We start from the raw sequence: 19,527 nt of genomic DNA, 5'->3' as shown, positions 1-19,527 counted from the left end.
CAATGAACGCTTTTTTTAATTCGACTGCCCGTTTAATATTTGGATCCAGAAAATGTGATCACATAATAATACCAATTTGAAAAACTCTTTTCCACATGAGTTTCGAATTTCTTTTGAATCAATTTGTATTGTTTACAAAGCCATCCATCTTCAGACTCCTTGTCATTTGTCTAAAAACTAAGGGTTTCTGGTGGCTCTTGATGTCGCCGTAGCCTTGACTCTTTATGCCTTCAGTCCCCAGGTATAAACATTCAACTTCGCTGAACATATCGTTTTCTAGTGCTGCTCTTGCTGGTTGGAATGCTCTTCCACTTGAAATTCGCCTGACATCATATTACCTGAAATTCCAAAAGGCTTTAAAATCCTGCCATTGAAACGCTGCTTATTCATATTTCGGGCTCTTTTGTTTACGTTTTTGTCGTTTCATTATGATGTGATTGTTTCAATAGCATGACTGTTTTAAAACGTTTTATAATTTGTATGTGTTTATATAGTACAGTGCTCTTATGCATTTGTTGCCATCTGCACCCTTTATTTTAAAAAATGTAGCAGGCGCTCCTCTCCAGAGAGAACATGGCATGATAACCTGTTCTGAGATGAGAGTTTGCAGCACACGCTTTTTGCTCACTGTACCTTTCACAGATGGGAAATAGCCATTTGCATATCAGTCTTTGTCCCGCCCACATGGGCAGTCCAGCACTGAAATGCTATGGCAATTCCTCTCTGAACAAGAGTACCAACAGCAACCCCATACACGTGTTTCAGCCTTGTTGGGCCTCATCAGTGAGATGAAGCTGTGCCTCTCCGAGCACAGTGAGCAGGGAGTCCACGTCTGGTTGCCCCCAGGTAACCTAGGATGACCAACCCCAAGTTCCTTTAAAAAATACAAAAAAGGTAGCCGGCGCCCCTCTCTCGAAAGAACAAGGCATGATAACCTGTTCAGTGGTTATTAACCACATTGAGAGTTCGCAGCCATTGCTTTTTGCTCACTGTACCTTCACAGATGGGAATTAACCATTTGCATATCAGTCTTTGTCCCGCCCACACGGGCAGTCCAGCACCTAAATGCTATGGCAATTCCTCTCTGAACAAGAGTACCAACAGCAACCCCATACACGTGTTTCAGCCTTGTTGGGCCTCATCAGTGAGATGAAGCACAGTGAGCAGGGAGACCACGTCTGGTTGCCCCCAGGTAACTCAGGGTGACCAACCCCAAGTTCCTTGCAAATATTTTTAAAAAGGTAGCAGGCGCTCCTCTCCAGAAAGAACATGGCATGATAACCTTTTCTGAGATGAGAGTTTGCAGCACATTCTTTTTGCTCACTGTACCTTTCACAGATGGAAAATATCCATTTGCATATCAGTCTTTGTCCCGCCCACATGGTTACCTGGGGGCAACCAGACGTGGACTCCCTGCTCACTGTGCTTAGAGAGGCTCAGCTTCACCTCACTGATGATGCCCAACAAGGCTGAAACACGTGTATGGGGTTGCTGATGGTACTCTTGTTCAGAGAGGAATTGCCATAGCATTTCGGTGCTGGACTGCCCGTGTGGGCGGGACAAAGACTGATATGCAAATGGTTATTTCCCATCTGTGAAGGTACAGTGAGCAAAAAGCAATGGCTGCGAACTCTCAATGTGGTTAATAACCACTGAACAGGTTATCATGCCTTGTTCTTTCGAGAGAGGGGCGCCGGCTACCTTTTTTGTATTTTTTAAAGGAACTTGGGGTTGGTCATCCTAGGTTACCTGGGGGCAACCAGACGTGGACTCCCTGCTCAATGTGCTTAGAGAGGCTCAGCTTCACCTCACTGATGATGCCCAACAAGGCTGAAATACGTGTATGGGGTTACTGATGGTACTCTTGTTCAGAGAGGAATTGCCATAGCATTTTGGTGCTGGACTGCCCTTGTGGGCGGGACAAAGACTGATATGCAAATGGATATTTCCCATCTGTGAAGGTACAGTGAGCAAAAAGCAATGGCTGCAAACTCTCAATGTGGTTAATAACCACTGAACAGGTTATCAGGCCTTGTTCTTTCGAGAGAGGGGCACCTGCTACCTTTTTTGCATCAGCACCCTTTATACATGTTTTAATCAATATATAAAATAGGCCAGATCCTCTATGTGGCCTGTAGAGGACCTCATCGGGATAAAGTAACCAGTCTCCATTAGATAGTCATATATTATGCTTTTACATTGAGCTGTTCAACATCTTCACGCATTATTACTCGTTATACTGAAACGAACTTCAAACGACCTACTGCTTGTGCATGATATAGTCTCTAACCTGGCAATTCAATATGTGGCCCTCCAGGTGTTTTGGGCTTCAACTCCAATTAGCTCTAACCAGCATAGTGAATGGAGAAGACTCATGGTAGTTGTAGTCCAAAACATCTAGAGGGCCACCTAATGAGTAACCATGATGTGTATTATACCCTTTACTTTTACTTTATTACATTTATATAGTGCAGCCATAGTAAATACCTTCCCTCTCCAGCCCTTCGCTCCTCTACTTCCAACTCCCTCAGGGTCAGTCATTTTTCAAAGAAACGAGCTGGGGGCAGATCCCTGTCTTCGGCAGGGGCCTCGCTTTGGAACAGCCTCCTGGCCACTTTGAAACTTGAGGAGAACCATTCCCGGTGCCAGAAGCTCCTCACGACCTTCCTCTTCGCTTCTGCCTTTGCCCCTCTTCTCCCCTGCTGATCTGTTTTCTCTCTTCGCACCATTCTCCTGGCCACCCTCGGACACAGGTACCTGCTCTCCCTCCTGCACTGCCTCCGAGCCACCCTTTGCACTGGGATCTGTGTCTGTACCCATACAGTCCCCCATTTTTGACAAATCACGCAAGTGCCTCTGCCTTTATTTATTTATTGCATGTATTTATTTATTGCACTTATTATTTATTCCGTTCTCTCCTTGTATCGGACTTTTCCACTTCTCCCCCTTCCTGGCTCTTCCCCTTTTCCATGCACTTGCGTGTTCTTGATGTCACGGGGCCTAATAAGACGTTGTTTTTATTCTCCCTTGTTCCCCTCCCTTTGCTTGGTCGCGCTCTGAAACACTTGTGTATGAGCGCGATATAAATAAAATATCATATCATATCATATCATATAGACCCTTAGGCGTTAGGGCGCATACAGGACAAAAAACACAAAGAGGAAAAGTCAAAACAGAGCACTGGTCAGATGAGAGAGGCGCAAAACAACATTAGGACAAATAACGAAAACAGCCATGTTTTCAGTTTAAAAAAAAAAAAGATTCTGAGAAGTCAGACTGCGCAGCTCGGGAGGGAGCAAGCTTCATGCCCTCGGGGCTGCAGCAAACAAGGCTCATTTTCCACCTTATTCGTTCTACATCTGGGTGTGGCCAGCAGATTCTGGTTATTGGACCGGAGGGATCTGCTGTTGACCTTTTAAAGGATGAGGTTTCACAAGTAGAGGGGCAGAAGGCTGGATCTGCATTTATATGTAATGACCAAAAGGTGGAAGCAAATTCGTGCTTCCACCGGGAGCCAATGCAGAGCCCGCCTTGGCACCGAAACATGGTCACAGCGGGAGAGTCCAATGACCACTCGGACCGCTTCATTCTGAAAGACCTGGAGTCTATTAATGACTGTTTTACAGAGGCCCACCAGGGTGCTACTACAGTAATCTATTTTAGAGCAAATGAACACTCTCACAATAGTTTTGGCGTTATCCTGAGTGATGAAAGGTTTCAGGTGTGCAAGCAGATTCACATAGTAGACAGCTGCCGAGCCTAGGCTGCCCACGTTGGCCCTCATATTCAATAGTTGGTGAAGAGTTACCCCTAATATTTTTACTTTCGGCTGTGGGGATAATTTCACATCAACCAAGCCCAAAGGTGGGTACCTCTATAGCACTGGCACTTTGAGGTAAAGCAATTACAAATAGAACAAATATAGTGCCAGATAAGAGGAAAAGACTGGTGAAATGGAGACTAGTGCTGAAAGAATTGATTCATTATTTTATTTCATTTTATCATAATTGTAAAAAGTGTACAAATATAAATTCTAATTTCAAAAAAGCACTCATTCATACTGCATACATCCCATTCAAATCTAAAAAAATTAATTATTCAAGGAACTTAAAGTTTGCATATAAACGTATTCGAATACAATATATTCATAACAAAACAAATAGTGTTCACTGATAAATGTCCACATTATAAACATTATCGACTATAGGTGTCCCCATATGTAATTCTCTCATTTATGAAGGACTTCCACTGTAACAATAGTTTCGACTTCAACCGGGTCTGATAGATGTTCTCCAGACCAAAACTGTATGTCTTCTTCAGGATATGTGAGCGTATATTTTCTAAAAACAAACATAATAACATTCTATTAAAAAACACACTATTAAAAAACAGCTCATGGACAGTGATGTGGAGGTGGAGGTGAAAGAATGTGTAGCATGTGCCACAAGTGACAAAAGTAAAGTGCCTAAACCCCAGCCTGTGCATCCAGTGGAAATTCCTGATGTGGTGTGGACGAAAGTTGCAGTTGACATCATGCATCCCATGGACATTTTGGGTGGTGATTTTAGATTGATTGTGGTTCTCATGGACTATACTTCGAGATGGGTCGAGGCAACAGTTTTGGAAAGTGTCACGTCAGAGAAGGTTGTGGATTTCTTAAAGAAGGTGTTCGACAGAGAAGGCGTTCCGACAAGTATTGTCACTGACAATGGGGTGCAATTTGTGTCAGGACATATGCAGGAATTTATGAACAGCTTAGGGATACTGCATCATAAAACCACTTTGTACAACCCGGCAGCAAATGGTCTTGTCGAAAGAATGAACAGGTTTGTTAAGGTGCCATTCAATTAGCTGTAGCCGATGGTCTATGTTGGTGGAGTGTTTTGTCAGAAGCTCTCAAGGCTTACAGGTACACGCCATCTGCGTTGACGGGATTGCTCTCCTTTCGAGATGATGCGTGGCAGAAAGGCAGGCACAAAGTTGAGGGTGTCTGCTCTGGGTGGTGGTGCACATTCTGAAGTTGACATGCAGGAGGTACTGGAGCGAGTTTGTACAAGGCAGGAAAAGGTCAGAAAACATCTTAGTGCCAGGAAACCCTTACCGGTGTCGTTAGGAGATCGAGTGCAGATAAAGAATCCCTGGTATGTGGCCAAGGCTACTAGTGTTTTTATGCAGATGGAGTAAGAGAAGAGCCGTGGTGGTTGAGAAGGAACAGTCCATAATGGGGCATACTACGAACACTCCCGGCAGGCCTGATTAGGAAAGCATTTCACATATGTTGGTGGGTGAGAGAGAAACAATAACGGGGTCGATGCAGGTTCCAGAGTTTCCCCTTGGACCAGAGGGTCCAGAGCCCTCCCTGTGGCCAGAACTGTTTCTTTTGAGAGACAGCCCACTGAGGCTCCGGTTGTTGTAGAAGAAGGAGTGGTGCCAACTATGCCGCTGGGTGGGGGAGAGGGGTTGAGAAGGGATAGTAGTTACCCGGTGCGGGAAAAGAGGATGCCTTCTAAGTTCAAGGATTATGTTTTGAATGCTTGGACGGGTGTTGATTGTGTGTGGTGGGGTGCGGAGTGTGTGTGGGGGTGCGTAGTGTATGTGCGTGTGTGGGGCGGGTGCGTAGTGTATGAGTGTTTGTGGGTTTTGATGTATTGGAGCCCTAGGGGAGGAGAAGTGTTACATTGTGAGTCAGATGATGTGGAACCTTATGGGTGGAATGTACATCATGGTTCCACAAGGTGTTTAGCTTGTTTACTTGTGAAGGGCGCTCTATGTTCTGTGGTTAAGAGTTTAGGTGCATGCTGGTGGAGTCCCGCTGGGCTCAGGGTCTGTGTTGACAATACAGCATATATCACCTACCACGAGTGTCCTTCATTTCCACACGTTACCACAAATAAAAAGACCAAAATGACACTCATGAGCAACCCATACATTCATAAAGGGTACTTGTTGGTGTGCGACTACAGATTCACACTCACAAGCGACTTATTGTGCAGTTTGTCCGCACATTTGCTTGCACCAAGCCACCCAAGGGTTCTTTCAAATTCCTGTGTGCCCCGAGTCTGCACAATGCAGGACCCCTCAAACAGTACATGAGAGCGGCTGAACCATAGCCCGCCTGACTCCAACACCAGCAATATGAGCTGTGTGGCTCATGGGCAGTGAACACTTTTGTCCATGACAGTGAGTATTTTGTTGACCAGTAAAAAGAGCGCGCGAAGACCCATGGAAACACTACAGGATAACACAATGAAACACGTTCCTGTCTTTATATCTCCTCGCGCCTCTGCACACAGTCAACCAGTTTCTAGATAATACATCTTCTGTTCAGTTTCAGCAAATGAAGGCTATTACATAGTATTAATTTAATTATTCATTATTCAAATTTCTTTCTAGAGGCTGGACTTTTCAGGAATTGAACCAGACATTAAACCGTTTGAAGAGAAGTGCTGTCGCCGTTTCATTGTGAACTGTCACGACCTGCTGTTCAGTCTGTGTTGCGGACCAGATGGAGCTCTAAAAAATGTAAGCATTTTGATTTTTCATTTTTACAAGTTCTTTAGAAATATGTGTATGTTATTGCAAACTATTGCTCATTAAGAAATGCTGCACAGGCTTACAGCTCAGATCGGAAACAGAGAAATCAAATGATTTTGTTGGGTGTGAGGTTTTCTACTGTATTTGTATTACGTACTTGATACCCAGTATTTAAATAATGATCCTAGAGAACAGGCAATAAAAACAATAATAGCATTCCCATCAGCTCGAACCTATCAGAAAGGGAATTATGTAATTTTGAAAAAAAATAAGATAAAGGGAGCATAAAACACTGAAACAAATAAAATTATGATAACATAATCTGAACTGCAAAAAAAGAGACGAGAAAAACAAACAAAAAACGAAAGGCAAAGCGCTATGCCAGAAATGTACACAAGGGGGCAGTAAATCCAAAAATATATTAAAATAAAATGTTAAATGTTAAAAAAACGAAGTTTAGGACTCACTCCACTGTAGTGTCAGAAAAATAAAAACATGAAGAAGACACAATAATGTTGATATTTTTTAAAGCAAGTATTAACAAAGGCTTGAACAACACAAACCTAATAAAATCGACACCCTTTCAAAAGAAATGCCGTCTTTGATATAAGTTCATTTTACACAAAGAAAACTAGATCAGAATTGTTTCTTCGAAGTTTGAAGTGTTTGTCGATATCTCCCCCCCTCCTCTCACACCCAACGGTGTCCTCCTTGGGTAAACCTATAAGAACATGAGTTATGGATTGTTATGTTTTTAAAAAAAAACTGATCTGATCAAGTGTTGATGTTATGAATGCAATGGGAAGACTTGCCCTGTACAGATTTAGCTTCTAGTTAATGCTTAATGAATACAGAGCACATGCGCTCCGTGTTAAGCTAAAAGAATCCGGATTCTTTTTTATCACAACTTTTAGATTTTCATCCGTTGTTAGATTAATTCTGCATGACTTCTTTCCTTTCTGCCCAATACATTTGCTGCAATAAAACTCACAAGATATTGAAAGGCAGGTATCAAGTGATGATACCGAAAATAAAATACTGCATCAAATTCTACTGAAAGAATACCGAAAAACAAATAGATATGGGATGGGGATAAGGGGTTGAAAGGGGTCGGGTGGGGGGCTCAGGGCGGCCTTACACATGTAGGGAAACGGGGGGTTTGGGCAGGGTACTCCCCAAATAAAATAATTAAAAAATTTGTATTTTTCTTTTACGGGTGAAATTTGATTTGGTAAAATTTGATTTGGTAATATCACATAGGACCAAAGGCACATTGAAAAACAGAGTAGACTGTTGGAGGGGGTGCTATGTACCTTCGCATCATACTCCATCACTTCCAAGGGGCTATATTTTGAGAGGGTTAAGATGCTATAACTGAGCTTTGACGACTGCTTAATTTAGCTAATGACAAACAGAGACGGGCCAAAGAGACTTTAAAATACTGATGCTCTCCTTTCGGTTGCAGTAGCTGAACTTAAGGCCAAACCTTGCAGAGGTTTCTGAAGGATGTCAGACACTAATAGAACAATGCACAAACGTTAAAAGATTAAAATGGAAAAGTCCAGAAATGGAAATGTTTAATAGCTATGATAACATACAAACCAGAAACTATTTAATAATTGGGGTTAGAAATAGGGAGGGAAAATAATCAATAATGCCGCACCAGGGTTAAAAAGTATTCTTAACTGTCCACTAGGGTTTTACGGCTTGAGAAATGAAGCGTAGGTCTATTCCAAGGGTCAATTACAGCATGCAGCTTTTTGGACAGGATTAGAAAACCAAGAGTGTTAAAAAGCAAGTACTTAACAAGTCAGAGCTTTGGAAAGTGCAGTGCCAATGGTTTGATCCAGTTGCAATGAAGAGTAGAGGATGGTATTTTTGGGGAAACCTACCTTTACATTTGGAAGTAGCTTTGTGAAGAATTGCCATCTGGCAAACATGTGAAAGCTCTGGCTTTTTAACATTTTTATAAAATAATACAATGATACAGGTAATTCCATCTCTGACAGGGAAATCTGCTACTCAGAGTCTGCTGTCATAAGCTCCATGCCAAAAGCATAGTGTGTACCTGTTCTCTGCTGCATCAGTATCCTTATTTGCAGCACCTGCTCTATCAGTGTGGCGCAGGGCAGGTTCTGAGGTCACAGGTGCCTTCTTATCAGCTGCAGGGACAGCAGCCAAGTGTCCGCAGTGCAGGGACTGCATTTAAGAAATGCACGCCTGTTCCAAAAACTGCATTACTATGGAATCCTGTCCTGGTGGCCCACCAAAAAGTAAATATAAGCCATACCTGAGTTAGAGTATGGTGGCCAGCCTCTCTCAGCCACAGTAAATTGATTTCATACATGTCAGCAGACAAGACACACCACGTCCCCTGACAGGACTGTAGCCTTGGAGGAGTGCTTCTCTTTGTTCTTTTGTAAGGGCAGGTAACTCCCTTCCCCCAGGACAGCCCCTCCGCAGGATGGTGGCCTGGGAACAGAAACCAAGTGGCACACCCATTCACAGAGAGCCAGCCCTCACACCACGTGGCTGCATTTCTAAAGGCCTCTTATCTTATTCATAAGGAAAGGGGGCAGGGTTAGTTATTGTTGTTGGTCCTCCATCCTGGAAGATGTGTGTGGCATGACCACCCCACCAGGTATCTAAGTGCGCAGGCAATAATAAATAATGAATAAAGAAAGAACAGTGGGGGATCCTACAATCAAGATAAAACCATCGAGAACATCTAAGTGGACAGATTCAATTGATGTTTAGAATAAATATGTTTTAATTTGCCTCCTAAATATATAAAGATCACTAATAACATGCAGTTCAGATGGCACAGAGTTCCACAATCTGGCTGTCATTGTGGAGCTTGCATATCCCAGAGCTCTAGAGCGACAAAACTGGTCAATGGTTAGTGTAGCCAGAGAGGGATTTGTACAGTTTTGGGGGGGTTCTGCCATCTTGATTCTCTCTTCCTGGCTTCCTCTTGACTTGTTCCCCCACTTCCCCTAGAGCAAAGCACTTTGAGTGTGACATTAGAAGGGCAAAGTCCACACATTTTAAGAGCAGGGATTGGACCCCTAAGCAGCAAAGCTTTAGTCCAATCACCAGGGGAATTTTGCATATAAAAGAAGGGGTCTCCCACCACTTCTTTGAATCATCTTGGGAATCGCCTTAAAGCAGACCTCTCTAAATTCATCCAGTTGTGAGATGAAGGCAGGTGTTCCAAGGCAGACACCAATGCTGTCCCCTAACCATCATCAGGTTCCATTGGGGGTGAACGCTGCTGCCTCTCAGCAAGCCACCCTTTTAGGTAGAACCTCATCATGTAGCAGGTTCCCTGAAGGTGTGTGCAAGACTCCAATGTGTAGGGAAGCCTGAGAAAGGGACTAACATTGATCCTTGAGACCCTGGAGTGGGCCTCACAGGACTTTGAAACCAGAACAGCCAAGGCCCTAGTTGTTGATGTCAACCCACTCCAAGGTGTGACTTATGCACGCTCGATGCCGAGTAATCTAGTAGGACCCTCCGACGCTGCCCTTTGGTGTCCATTATTGTCTGAACCTCTCTTCGCTCTTCGACTCTGTTCACCTCCACACCATGCCAGCAAAAGCATGTGGTTGCCTCGGATTGAACCATGATATGCTGCTGCTTTGCCGATCCACCATCTGAAACACTAGATCCTTCATCTCTGCTTCCTGTAAGTCAATGGACCAGACCCGAACAGTGTTCCCCGAACAGTGACCTCTGCATAGAATCCACTCACCTGCGCATCCTGTTACCAGCTCACCACCTTTGAGGTGCGATCGCTGACTGAACCTGCAGACCGCACAATGCGAACTGCAGACAATTTGAGACTACAGCCACCTTCCATTCGACCCTGACTCAGCACCAGTTTGCCGCTGGGCCATTGTGACTGCTGTACCCTCGAACCGATCAGACACCATGATCAGCGCTGAGAAGCCTGGTTCAACATGGTTAAACCATCAAAGGTACTATTGACTGATTTCTGCAACCTGGTCCATTTCTGGGCCCTAGAGACTGGTTAGGGCACTTTGAACCTTTTCTTGCTCACATGTGCTTATACACTTTCAAGAACATTGTTGCTTTTGCTTGCCTTTTACCCATGATTCATTACTCAAAGTGGTGCATCTACTAACTTTGCTTATTCTATGTTCTTTCCTCAGGTGTGGGTTTTGGGGAGTGTTTTCCAGTTAGTTATTATTGTACATGGTGTGTTTGATTAAAGTTGGCATTTTTTAAAAATGTGTTTATTTATAACTCAACACACAGGAGGATATACATTCACAGTACTTAAAGCATCTCAAGGCATATAAGGCACAAAACCCCCCTCCCCCTCTCCTTTAAGTCCCTCAGTGAGCACTGCACCCGGGCCTAGTCGGCCTGGTCCAGTAGTGGCGACGGATCGTCCATAGAATGAAGGGCTCTTGCAATCAGGTGTGGTTTAAATGTCAGGGCCGGAAAGTTCTGGTCATAGTCCAGCACCGGAGCCCAAATGTCCATGAGTCGGTGGAGCAGTCCTGCTTTAGCTGCCGTGACCTTCTCAGCGATCAGGATGTCCCAGAGTTTGATCCAGCAGAGGGTCATCAAGGGACCATCTGCGGATTTTCAAGTGCGGGCCACCGTGATTTTGGCTGCCAGCAAGAACTGTGATACAGGGCCGCTCTCCTCCCCGATCTCGGGTATACGTCTGGTAGCGGGATCCCCAGGAGGACTTTCTCAGGCGTGAGTGGAATGGCCACCTGGGTGACGTCCTTTATAGTGGCTAGGCAATGAGTCCAGAAGTCCTTTACTCTGGGGCAGGTCCACCACATATGAAAGTATGATCCTGAGAGGCCACAGAGGCACCAGCAGTGAGGGTCCAGGGCCCGTTGGAAGTGATGGAGGCGGAGGGGGGGATAATACCATCGCAGGAGCAGTTTATGGGCGCACTCTTAGTTGGTGACGCAGCGGGATGCTGTGCGTGTTCTGGACCAAATGTCCACCCACGCGTGGTCTTCTATGGCGTGCCCAAGGTCCGCCTCCCATTGAGACATATAGGAGGGCCTGGAACGAAAGGGGTCCTCTTGTAGCAGCTTATAGAGAGTTGAGATCTTACCCTGGGCCGGCAGGTCGCTCACTGTTAGCTCTAGTGAAGTAAGGGGTCTTGTGGCCGCTGCCCGGGTCTGAGGGTGGCAGCACCAGTGCCTGAGTTGGGCATAGGAGTATCTATCCGTCTCCGCTAGTTGGAATGCTGATTTACAGCGTTCAAAGGTTAGGGGGAGTCCTCATCGAAAAGTTTCCCCAGGGTTTCAAGGCCTCCCGCGACCCAATTCTTAAAGTTCCTTGGACAGGCTCTGGGGGGAACGCTGGGTTGAGGAAGATTGGAGAGAGTGCCATCAGATCTCCAGGGACGTCACGATGTCTGCGGGCCCACTCCCAAGCCTTTATTGACTGTTTCATGGCCGTCAGGACTCCCGGCCAGCTCCGGCATAGGGCGGTGGGGAGAAACGCGAGGAAGCGGAGGGGGAGAGGAAGGCAGGATTGCTCAATGTCCACCCATTTCGGCCACCCTGTGGCAAGCCCCCATGCATGAAGGTGGGCCAGCTGTGCTGCAATTTGGTATTTTTGGAGGTCGGGCACCCCCAATCCACCCAGTCTCGTGCTGGCCATCATCGATCTTTGCGGGATGCGTGCTTTCTTCCCCTTCCAGATGAAGGTGACCATCTTTCTTTGGAGCCGCTGTAGGGGGGGAAGCGGAATTAGGGCTGGGAGGGAGGCGCAGGCGTAGAGGAAACGGGAGAGAAGGTTCATTTTACATGTTGTGATGCGGCCCAACAGGGAGATTTCTTGCGATTGCCAGCGGGCCAAGTCCTTCTCCAATTCCTCGAAAAGCGGCGGAAAGTTAGCCTGATAGATTTTCGCTGGGATTGAGGGAATCTGGACCCCTAGGTATGGGATCGAGTGAGTGCTCCATTGGAATGGGCCTCGTTCCTCTAAGGTCTCTCGTTCGGCTGGGGTCAGGTCCACTCCGATTGCCGTTGACTTTTGAAAAATAATGGCGAACCCCGATACCCTCCCGAAGTCGTGGATTTCAGTCAGGGCCTCCCTCATGGAGCTTTCAATGTTCGTGATGGTCAACAGGACATCGTCTGCATAGAGGGCCACTTTATGTTGTTCGGAGCCGACCCTCGGGCCACTGATCCGGGGGCTTTTGCAAATCCGTAGGGCCAGCGGCTCCATGGCCAGAGCAAATAGCAGCAGGGCCAGTGGGCATCCCTGCCTCATCCCGCATGTGAGGTGGATTGGATCCGATAGGCGGCCGTTGACCCTCAGCCTAGTCTTAGGGGCTTGGTAGTTCGCGAAGTCCATTTTCCCGAAGGTCGGACCAAAGCTAAAGGCCTCCAGAGTGAGGCGTAGGTAAGACCAGTCCACCTTATCGAAGGCCTTGGTTGCGTCCAGCGCCAGTCGGGCCAATTGCTGAGAGTCCCGGTTGTCGATCTCTATTAGGTTCAGTGCTCTGCGAATGTTATCTTTCATCGGCCTGTGACTTATAAACCCAGTCTGGTCTGGGTCTATGATGCTCGGAGGGATAGGTGCAAGACGATTGCCAGGATCTTCAAATATATATTCGCATCCAGATTCAGCAGAGAGATGGTCTATACAAACTGATTTCTTGGGGGTCCTTTCCAGGCTTAAGGATGAGGACTGTGATGGATTCCTGCATCACTGGAGTGACCGTTCCAGAGGCCGCGAATGAGTTGAAGAGACAAGCCAGGGGGGCCACCAGTTGGGGCCAGAAGAGTTTGCAGAAGCGGGTGGAAAAACCGTCCAGACCTGGGGCTCTAGATTTCAGGCTTTTGATAGCAGCCTCCACTTCCTCAGTTGCAATAGGCACTTCAAGCTCTTCCCTGGCCGCTGAGGTCAGGTGTGGGAGTGCCGCCCCTTGGATGTACGCACGCTGCTCGGCCGAATCTCTCGGGGCTGCCGTCATTACTTTTGAGTGGTGGACGGACGCCAGGCGTAATTTCTCGTGGTCCGCATAGTGGATCGCCCCCGCGGGTCGCGGAGGCTCAGGATGGAATTCCTGCTCTTCTCCCTGGCCAGCTTATTAACCAGCAATTTGTTGGCCTTATTGTTATGAACGTAATACCATTGCTTGATTCTAGTTAATAGGTTTGCAGTAGCCTCAGCGTAATGCGCTTCAAGCTTCTTCCTTGCCATTTGCAGGACCCTATAAGATTTTTGGGCCCAGCCCTTTCTTTTGTGAATAGCTTCAGCTTCACGGACCTCGGCTTCCAGGGCAGCACGGGTCACCTGCCTTCTTTTGTGGAATGAGGCGCCTTGGGCGATCAGTTCCCCTCTGAGCACTGCCTTCATGGCATCCCAGGTGTTGGCCGGGGAAGTATCCTCATCCCGGTTTTCTGCAAAGAAGTTTTTTATTGCCCTGGCGATTGAGTCTCTCATTGCCATCTCTCCCAGAATAGGATCATATAGACTCCACTGGCGGTGAGGGGGGGATCCGGGTCGTGAGACAGCAGGGTCAGGGTGACTGGAGCATGGTCCGAGAGGATCCGGGGGCCAATCACCACATCGTCCGTGAAGGTCAGGATCTGGGGGGAGGTCAGGAGTAGGTCGATCCTGGCGAAGGTGGATGCACGTACAAGTAGAAAGTGAAATCTTTCTCTTCTGGGGACAATACCCTCCAGGAATCCGCAATGTTCAGCTTGCGGAACAGATGGAGCAGGCCAGTGGCCAACTTCGAATCTCTGGATGTCGGGGGGTGGGATCTGCCCTTGAGGGGGTCCGAGACCCCGTTGAAGTCCCCTCCCATGATGACTTGCCCCTGGATGAATGGGAGGAGGGAGTCTTCTAGGTCTTGGTAGAAGCCTTCATGGTGTTTGTTCGGGGCGTAGGCCGATATGAGGGTGTAGAGCTGGCCCAAGACAATGCATTTTATTGTGATAAAGCGACCATCCTGACATCGTAGCAAGTCCAGGATCTGGGGCTTCAGGTCTTTCGTGAATAGAATAGCGGTGCCTCCCTTCTTAGTTCCATTGGAAGCAAAGAATTGTAGCGGAAAGAGTCTGCTTCGCAAACGAGAGAAGCACGATGGGATTAATTCTGTTTCTTGCAGGAAAGCGATTGAGGTCCCATCGTCCTGTAGCCTCTGCAGAATGGATTTCCTCTTTGGGGGGGAGTTCAAGCCCCTGACGTTCAAGGTGGTGAACTTGAGTTTCAGATGTGGCGGCTGGCTCAAAGAGTTTGCTTGGTAGTGGGGGGAGGACTGGTGGAGGGTTAAATCAGCCATGGCTGTGAGAGCATAGCTATTTCAGGTTCTCCTGTGGTTGAGGGTTTTAAGACTGGTCTCCAATGGGAGATATGAGCGTTCAACAACTGCCTCCAACGGGAGGTCCAAACTGCAACCAAGGGGGCCGATTTTAAACTATCGGCATGGCCCCTGGCTGCCCAGGCTGTCATCCGACAGAACCAACATGGTTGGGAAATTCTCCAAGGGTAAAGAGGTGTCATCCACCTTGGAGGAGGGTATGGACCGCATAGGGTCCGCGGCGAGCTCGAATGGCTCAAGTGGTTCCAGTGCTATGTGTCCTGTGCAGGCATCCACGCATGTCATTTGGGTTTGTGGTTTCTCTGCACCCTTGACCAAGGGGCCCGATTTGGCCTTGGGGAGCTGGAGTTCGGGGCCGGGCTGGTTCCGTCCGGGAGGGATGGATCTGAGGTCCCGGGGGAGTCCGAACGTAGAATAGATGCTGCGTCATCGAGGTGCCTTTGTAGGAGAATTGTAGCGCCATGTGGAAGAGCCACTGGTAGCAAATCGGCTGGCCTCGGAGGAATAGCGAAAGCGGGTGAAGCATCCTGTGTTTCTACAGAGTCAGAGGGGAGAGGTCCTGGAAGATCTGTAGTGGGACGCCCTGGAAGGAGAGCTCCTCCTTTGATTGGCCTATTGCTGTGATGGCCTCCTTAGAGGTGTAAAAATGGATCCTTGTAATTACGTCTGGAGGGGAGTCGGAATCCACTCCCCGGCGAGGACGCAACCTATGGGTCCGATCAAGTAGGAGTTCGGTATCGTCGATATCCGGCAGGAGGGACTGGAAGAAAGTGCTTACATACCCGGGGAGCTCCTTATCAGAAACCGAGGTAGGTACCCCTCAGAGGCGCAGGTTGTTGCAGCGGGAGCGGTTTTCCATGTCTTCCTGTTTGAACTCAAGAATTTCGGTCCCCTCTGTTAGCATCTGGATGGTACGTTGTAGAGCTGATAACGAGTTAGAGTGATCTGTGGCCAGGTCTTCAGCCTCCCCCATCCTCTGCTCTATGCTCCCGACCCTTTGGTCAGTTTGTTCCAGTTTAGCAGTGAGTTCCGTCATGCAGGTTCTAAATTCTGACTTGATGTCCGACATGAAGGCCTGGAGGTCTTCTTTTGTTGCGAGTGTCCCCATGTCGTCGGTGGCTTTGTGAGTGTAAGTTTGGAGGAATCTGCTTTCTTTCCTTTATCCGCGGCCTGTAGCATGATGGAAATATCAGCCGATTTGGTGGACTTCGGCGCTCGGGACATGGCTTTGGGATTAGGGGCACCTTCTGGGGGGCCGGCCCCAAATCCACGTGGCGCAGGATCCAAAATGGTGAGAGCGATTGGGGGTGGAGTGGGCCGGAGTGCCCCAGGAGGTGGGAGGAATTTTAGGCCTTCAGGAAGCGGTCTGGGTCGCCGTAATGGCCACGGGGCTCCAGGCGGCCCTCTGCGACGGGGTCCAGGATGTGGCTGCGGGAGCAGGTTCTCCCCGGCTGGCGAAGAGGTAGGCCGGGGCACCCCAGGAAAGCAGGGAAAGCATCACACTCCGGGGAACAGCGTGGGTTTGTGTGGATTGGTGGGCCGCCGGGGGGGCAGGTGTTGCGAGCCTCAGAAGGCTAGGCCACCCCCAGCTCCTCACCTCAGGCCTCCAGGCAGCCCCGGGGGACTGGCACACAGATCATGCTGATGGCGGGCTCACCGAGGCTTCGGGCGCGGTCCAATGGCGGGGCGCAGGCTAGGATCCTACGAGCTGCTCCAGAATGAAGTGTAGCTGGCAGGCAGGCGGGAGCAGGAACCATCAGCGCCCCCCTCAAGTGTGCCAGGAAGGAAGAGGAGCGGCCGCCATCTTGGATACGGCACCGGCTGCCAGAGGAATGTTTCTTTCGCCGCGTTTATGGCGAACCCAGGGGCATTAAGCTCCCAGATTGCAGGCAATGGTGCGCTGCCTCAATCTGGCGGCGTTCATGGCAGGCATAGCAGGAATCGGGAGAAATCAACTTTTAGCCGCAGACCCATGCGGAGGCCATCAATGGAGCTGCCTCATCGCTGGCCCTCCAGGCCACGCCCCTAAAGTTGGCATTTTTATGGCACCGTGATTAAACATTCTTTTATTTTGGACTGTTATACTTCACTGTTTGGGCTGCTAAATTCACACCTCTCTTAAGAGTATAGCCTTCCCTCTCCCCACACTTCCACAAAAGGCAAAAGAGGTGCAACTCTTGACTGTGCCTGTTTTACCTTTATGATTGTATTGGCCCTTGGTTCGTAGAAGTGTGAGGGCTGAGAGCGCCTTTTATCCTCTAATCTTCCTTGTACCCCTGCAGGGCAGAGGTCAATTTGTCACAAGCTTGTGAAGCAAGTTTCTTTGTTAACATAGATACATCTCAAGAACTTTATGTAGTTTCAGTGACTCCACGACTGTATTTCTCAAGGATTCTCATTCAACACTCGTGGTCCCTTTGGAGATGATTATTTTTGCACTTGTTTTTACTTCACTGAGACTCCAGGAAGAAAGCCACAGTCCTTCCTACGTCAGATCATTTGCAGTATGGGCAGGATATATCTTGGAGTGCCCCGGGGTCACCTATGTCAGGTAAACTCACCGGTCTTTCCTGGCGTCTCCTCAAGACTCACTGCTTCTGCAAGGATCAGGGTTTCCTTTGCCTTTGACAGCTCTGGTCAGCCTTCTGACACTTGCACGGCACGGTCCGTCAATGGAGCTTCTAATGCTCCCCACACATTCCGGGGAAAACTTCATACCGGAGTGAAATGCAGGAGTAGGAGAGCTTATCTCTCCATCGGGACAGCTGGGCTCCACACCGCTTCCTGCTGCACGTCCTCTGAATCTCACAGAAACCTCGATCTCTGCCATGTTTTCTGTACTTCATACAGCGGCTGCTTCTACTTCTGCTTTCTCCTTCTGCGTCTTCTGCTGATTCCACTGCTTTCTACTGGCCTGCACCTGAAGGGCCTTTAAATGTTTAAAGATCCCACTCAGGTGCGGGTCATTAGAACAACTAGACCGCTCACTACGGTTTAGTAACTCTGTACTCCTCTGCCACGTCTCAGTACTAAGAGCATTATGGGACTTGAAGTCCATAATGTTCTTAGTCATTTTAAAATCATTGAATCCATTCTGTTTGAGTGGTTTATAGGACATAATTCTAAGGGAAGGTTTTAAAGGAGGTAATGATTTCCTCTTAGGTTTATCTAAACCCACTGGAAAATCATAACTACTAAAAGGATTTGCATTATCTTCCTGTTCCTTATATTCATCCTGTTCAGGTTTACAAAAAGGAATTTCATACTTGGTACCTTGAATAATCCCTGGGGGGAGGCAACATGCTATTGAATACTCAGGTATTAAGATACCTTCATACTCAGAAGAGGATACATACTGCGTCCCTCCTGATGGAGTCACCACATTTCCTTGATAGCCTTCTCCTTCTATGTGATCCTTCACCCTGGCACCAACCCCAGGGCTAGGATTAGGTAGCATCTGCCTTTCTCTGGCCACATCTGAGGAGACTTTAGGCTGCGATTCTGTGATGGCTCTGCAGGATTCATCACAGAAGCCTCAGCTCCTTCATTTTCTGTGCCTTTGACAAATAAGCACTCATCATCGGCTGCAAAAGCCCGTCGGGCGACTCAAGGTAAATTGTCATAGAAATTGTCATCAGCATTCCAAGGTGACAGGCTTTCACTGAAAACTCATTCGACAGGCCAAACCAAGTCCTCGTCACCGATGCAAGACAAAGAACCGTTGACATCCCCATCAACGACAATGCATGAGACTTAATCCACGACTCTGTAGACGGCAAGCCACAAATCTTTGACCATGACCCCGCCAACGACAATCTGAAAATCTTCGACCATAAACCCGTTAACGACATCCTCATCGACTCAGTCGACGACAACATTCAAGCCTTCATCCACAACTAAGGTGAAACACGATTCTCCGTCGATACTGACACTATCAGCACCTGCAATGGCTCAACCATCTGCCCTGGCTGCCTTACCTAGGCCCCGTGTCCTTTGCCCCTAACAGTAGGGGTCACCCTGGCTAAACTAAGCTTGTCAGCTGTTCCGCAGCAGGAAACTCGTCTCAATCAAACATCGACTCAGATCTGGAGATCCCCACAGGAGTATTCTTTGAAGACGACATGGAAGTGGAGCCCATGTTGGACATGCCCCCTCCAAGGACAGTTCCTTTGCCGTGGTTATTTCCATCTACCATTCCTGCAGCTAAACTTCATAGAGCGGAGCCTCCTACAGACGTCTCCATGGACATACTCTCCACCTTGCAGTCCTTGGTGTCCGAGGTGCAACACAGACTGCATCACCACGCACTGCAACCATCTGTAATGCAACCAGGCCCAAGTATTGTACTTGGTGCCCCCTCCCCAGTCGCTCAGTGACCACCTACCATCTGCCCCGGTACAGAACCTTTTGGATATGTGTTTGGATGATGATGTTGCAGGCGACAATTCCTCCATGCAAACTACAGGCACAGAAATCTTTATTTACCTAATCCCGGGGATGGTAAACCAGATGAGGCTCCTCTTCCTGATTCTCCACCGGAAGAAGTCAATTTCTTCCATGGTTTTATGTCAAGGGCCATGAAAATGTTTGGCCTAATCCCAGAAGGGCAGAAGAAATAAAGCATTCTCTACCAGCGACATGAACAGCCTAGGAAG

General features: G+C 47.9%; 1 protein-coding gene across 5 annotated transcripts in view; it reads left to right on the top strand.

Annotated features, from left to right (window-relative positions):
* DOCK11 (dedicator of cytokinesis 11) overlaps positions 1–19,527 on the top strand; it is a 1,707,663-nt gene that overhangs the window by 584,359 nt on the left and 1,103,777 nt on the right. For all 5 annotated transcript variants that reach the window (XM_069612850.1, XM_069612848.1, XM_069612847.1 and 2 more), the window contains one exon: positions 6,394–6,522. In XM_069612850.1, the coding sequence (XP_069468951.1) occupies positions 6,394–6,522 (129 nt within the window). The remainder of the gene's footprint in view (positions 1–6,393; positions 6,523–19,527) is intronic.

The sequence above is a fragment of the Ambystoma mexicanum genome, chromosome 5p, assembly GCF_040938575.1.
Source record: "Ambystoma mexicanum isolate Mex_15411 chromosome 5p, UKY_AmexF1_1, whole genome shotgun sequence".
Lineage (NCBI taxonomy): Eukaryota > Metazoa > Chordata > Amphibia > Caudata > Ambystomatidae > Ambystoma > Ambystoma mexicanum.
Note: the sequence above shows the minus strand (reverse complement) of the source record. Positions and strands in the feature narration are given on the sequence as shown.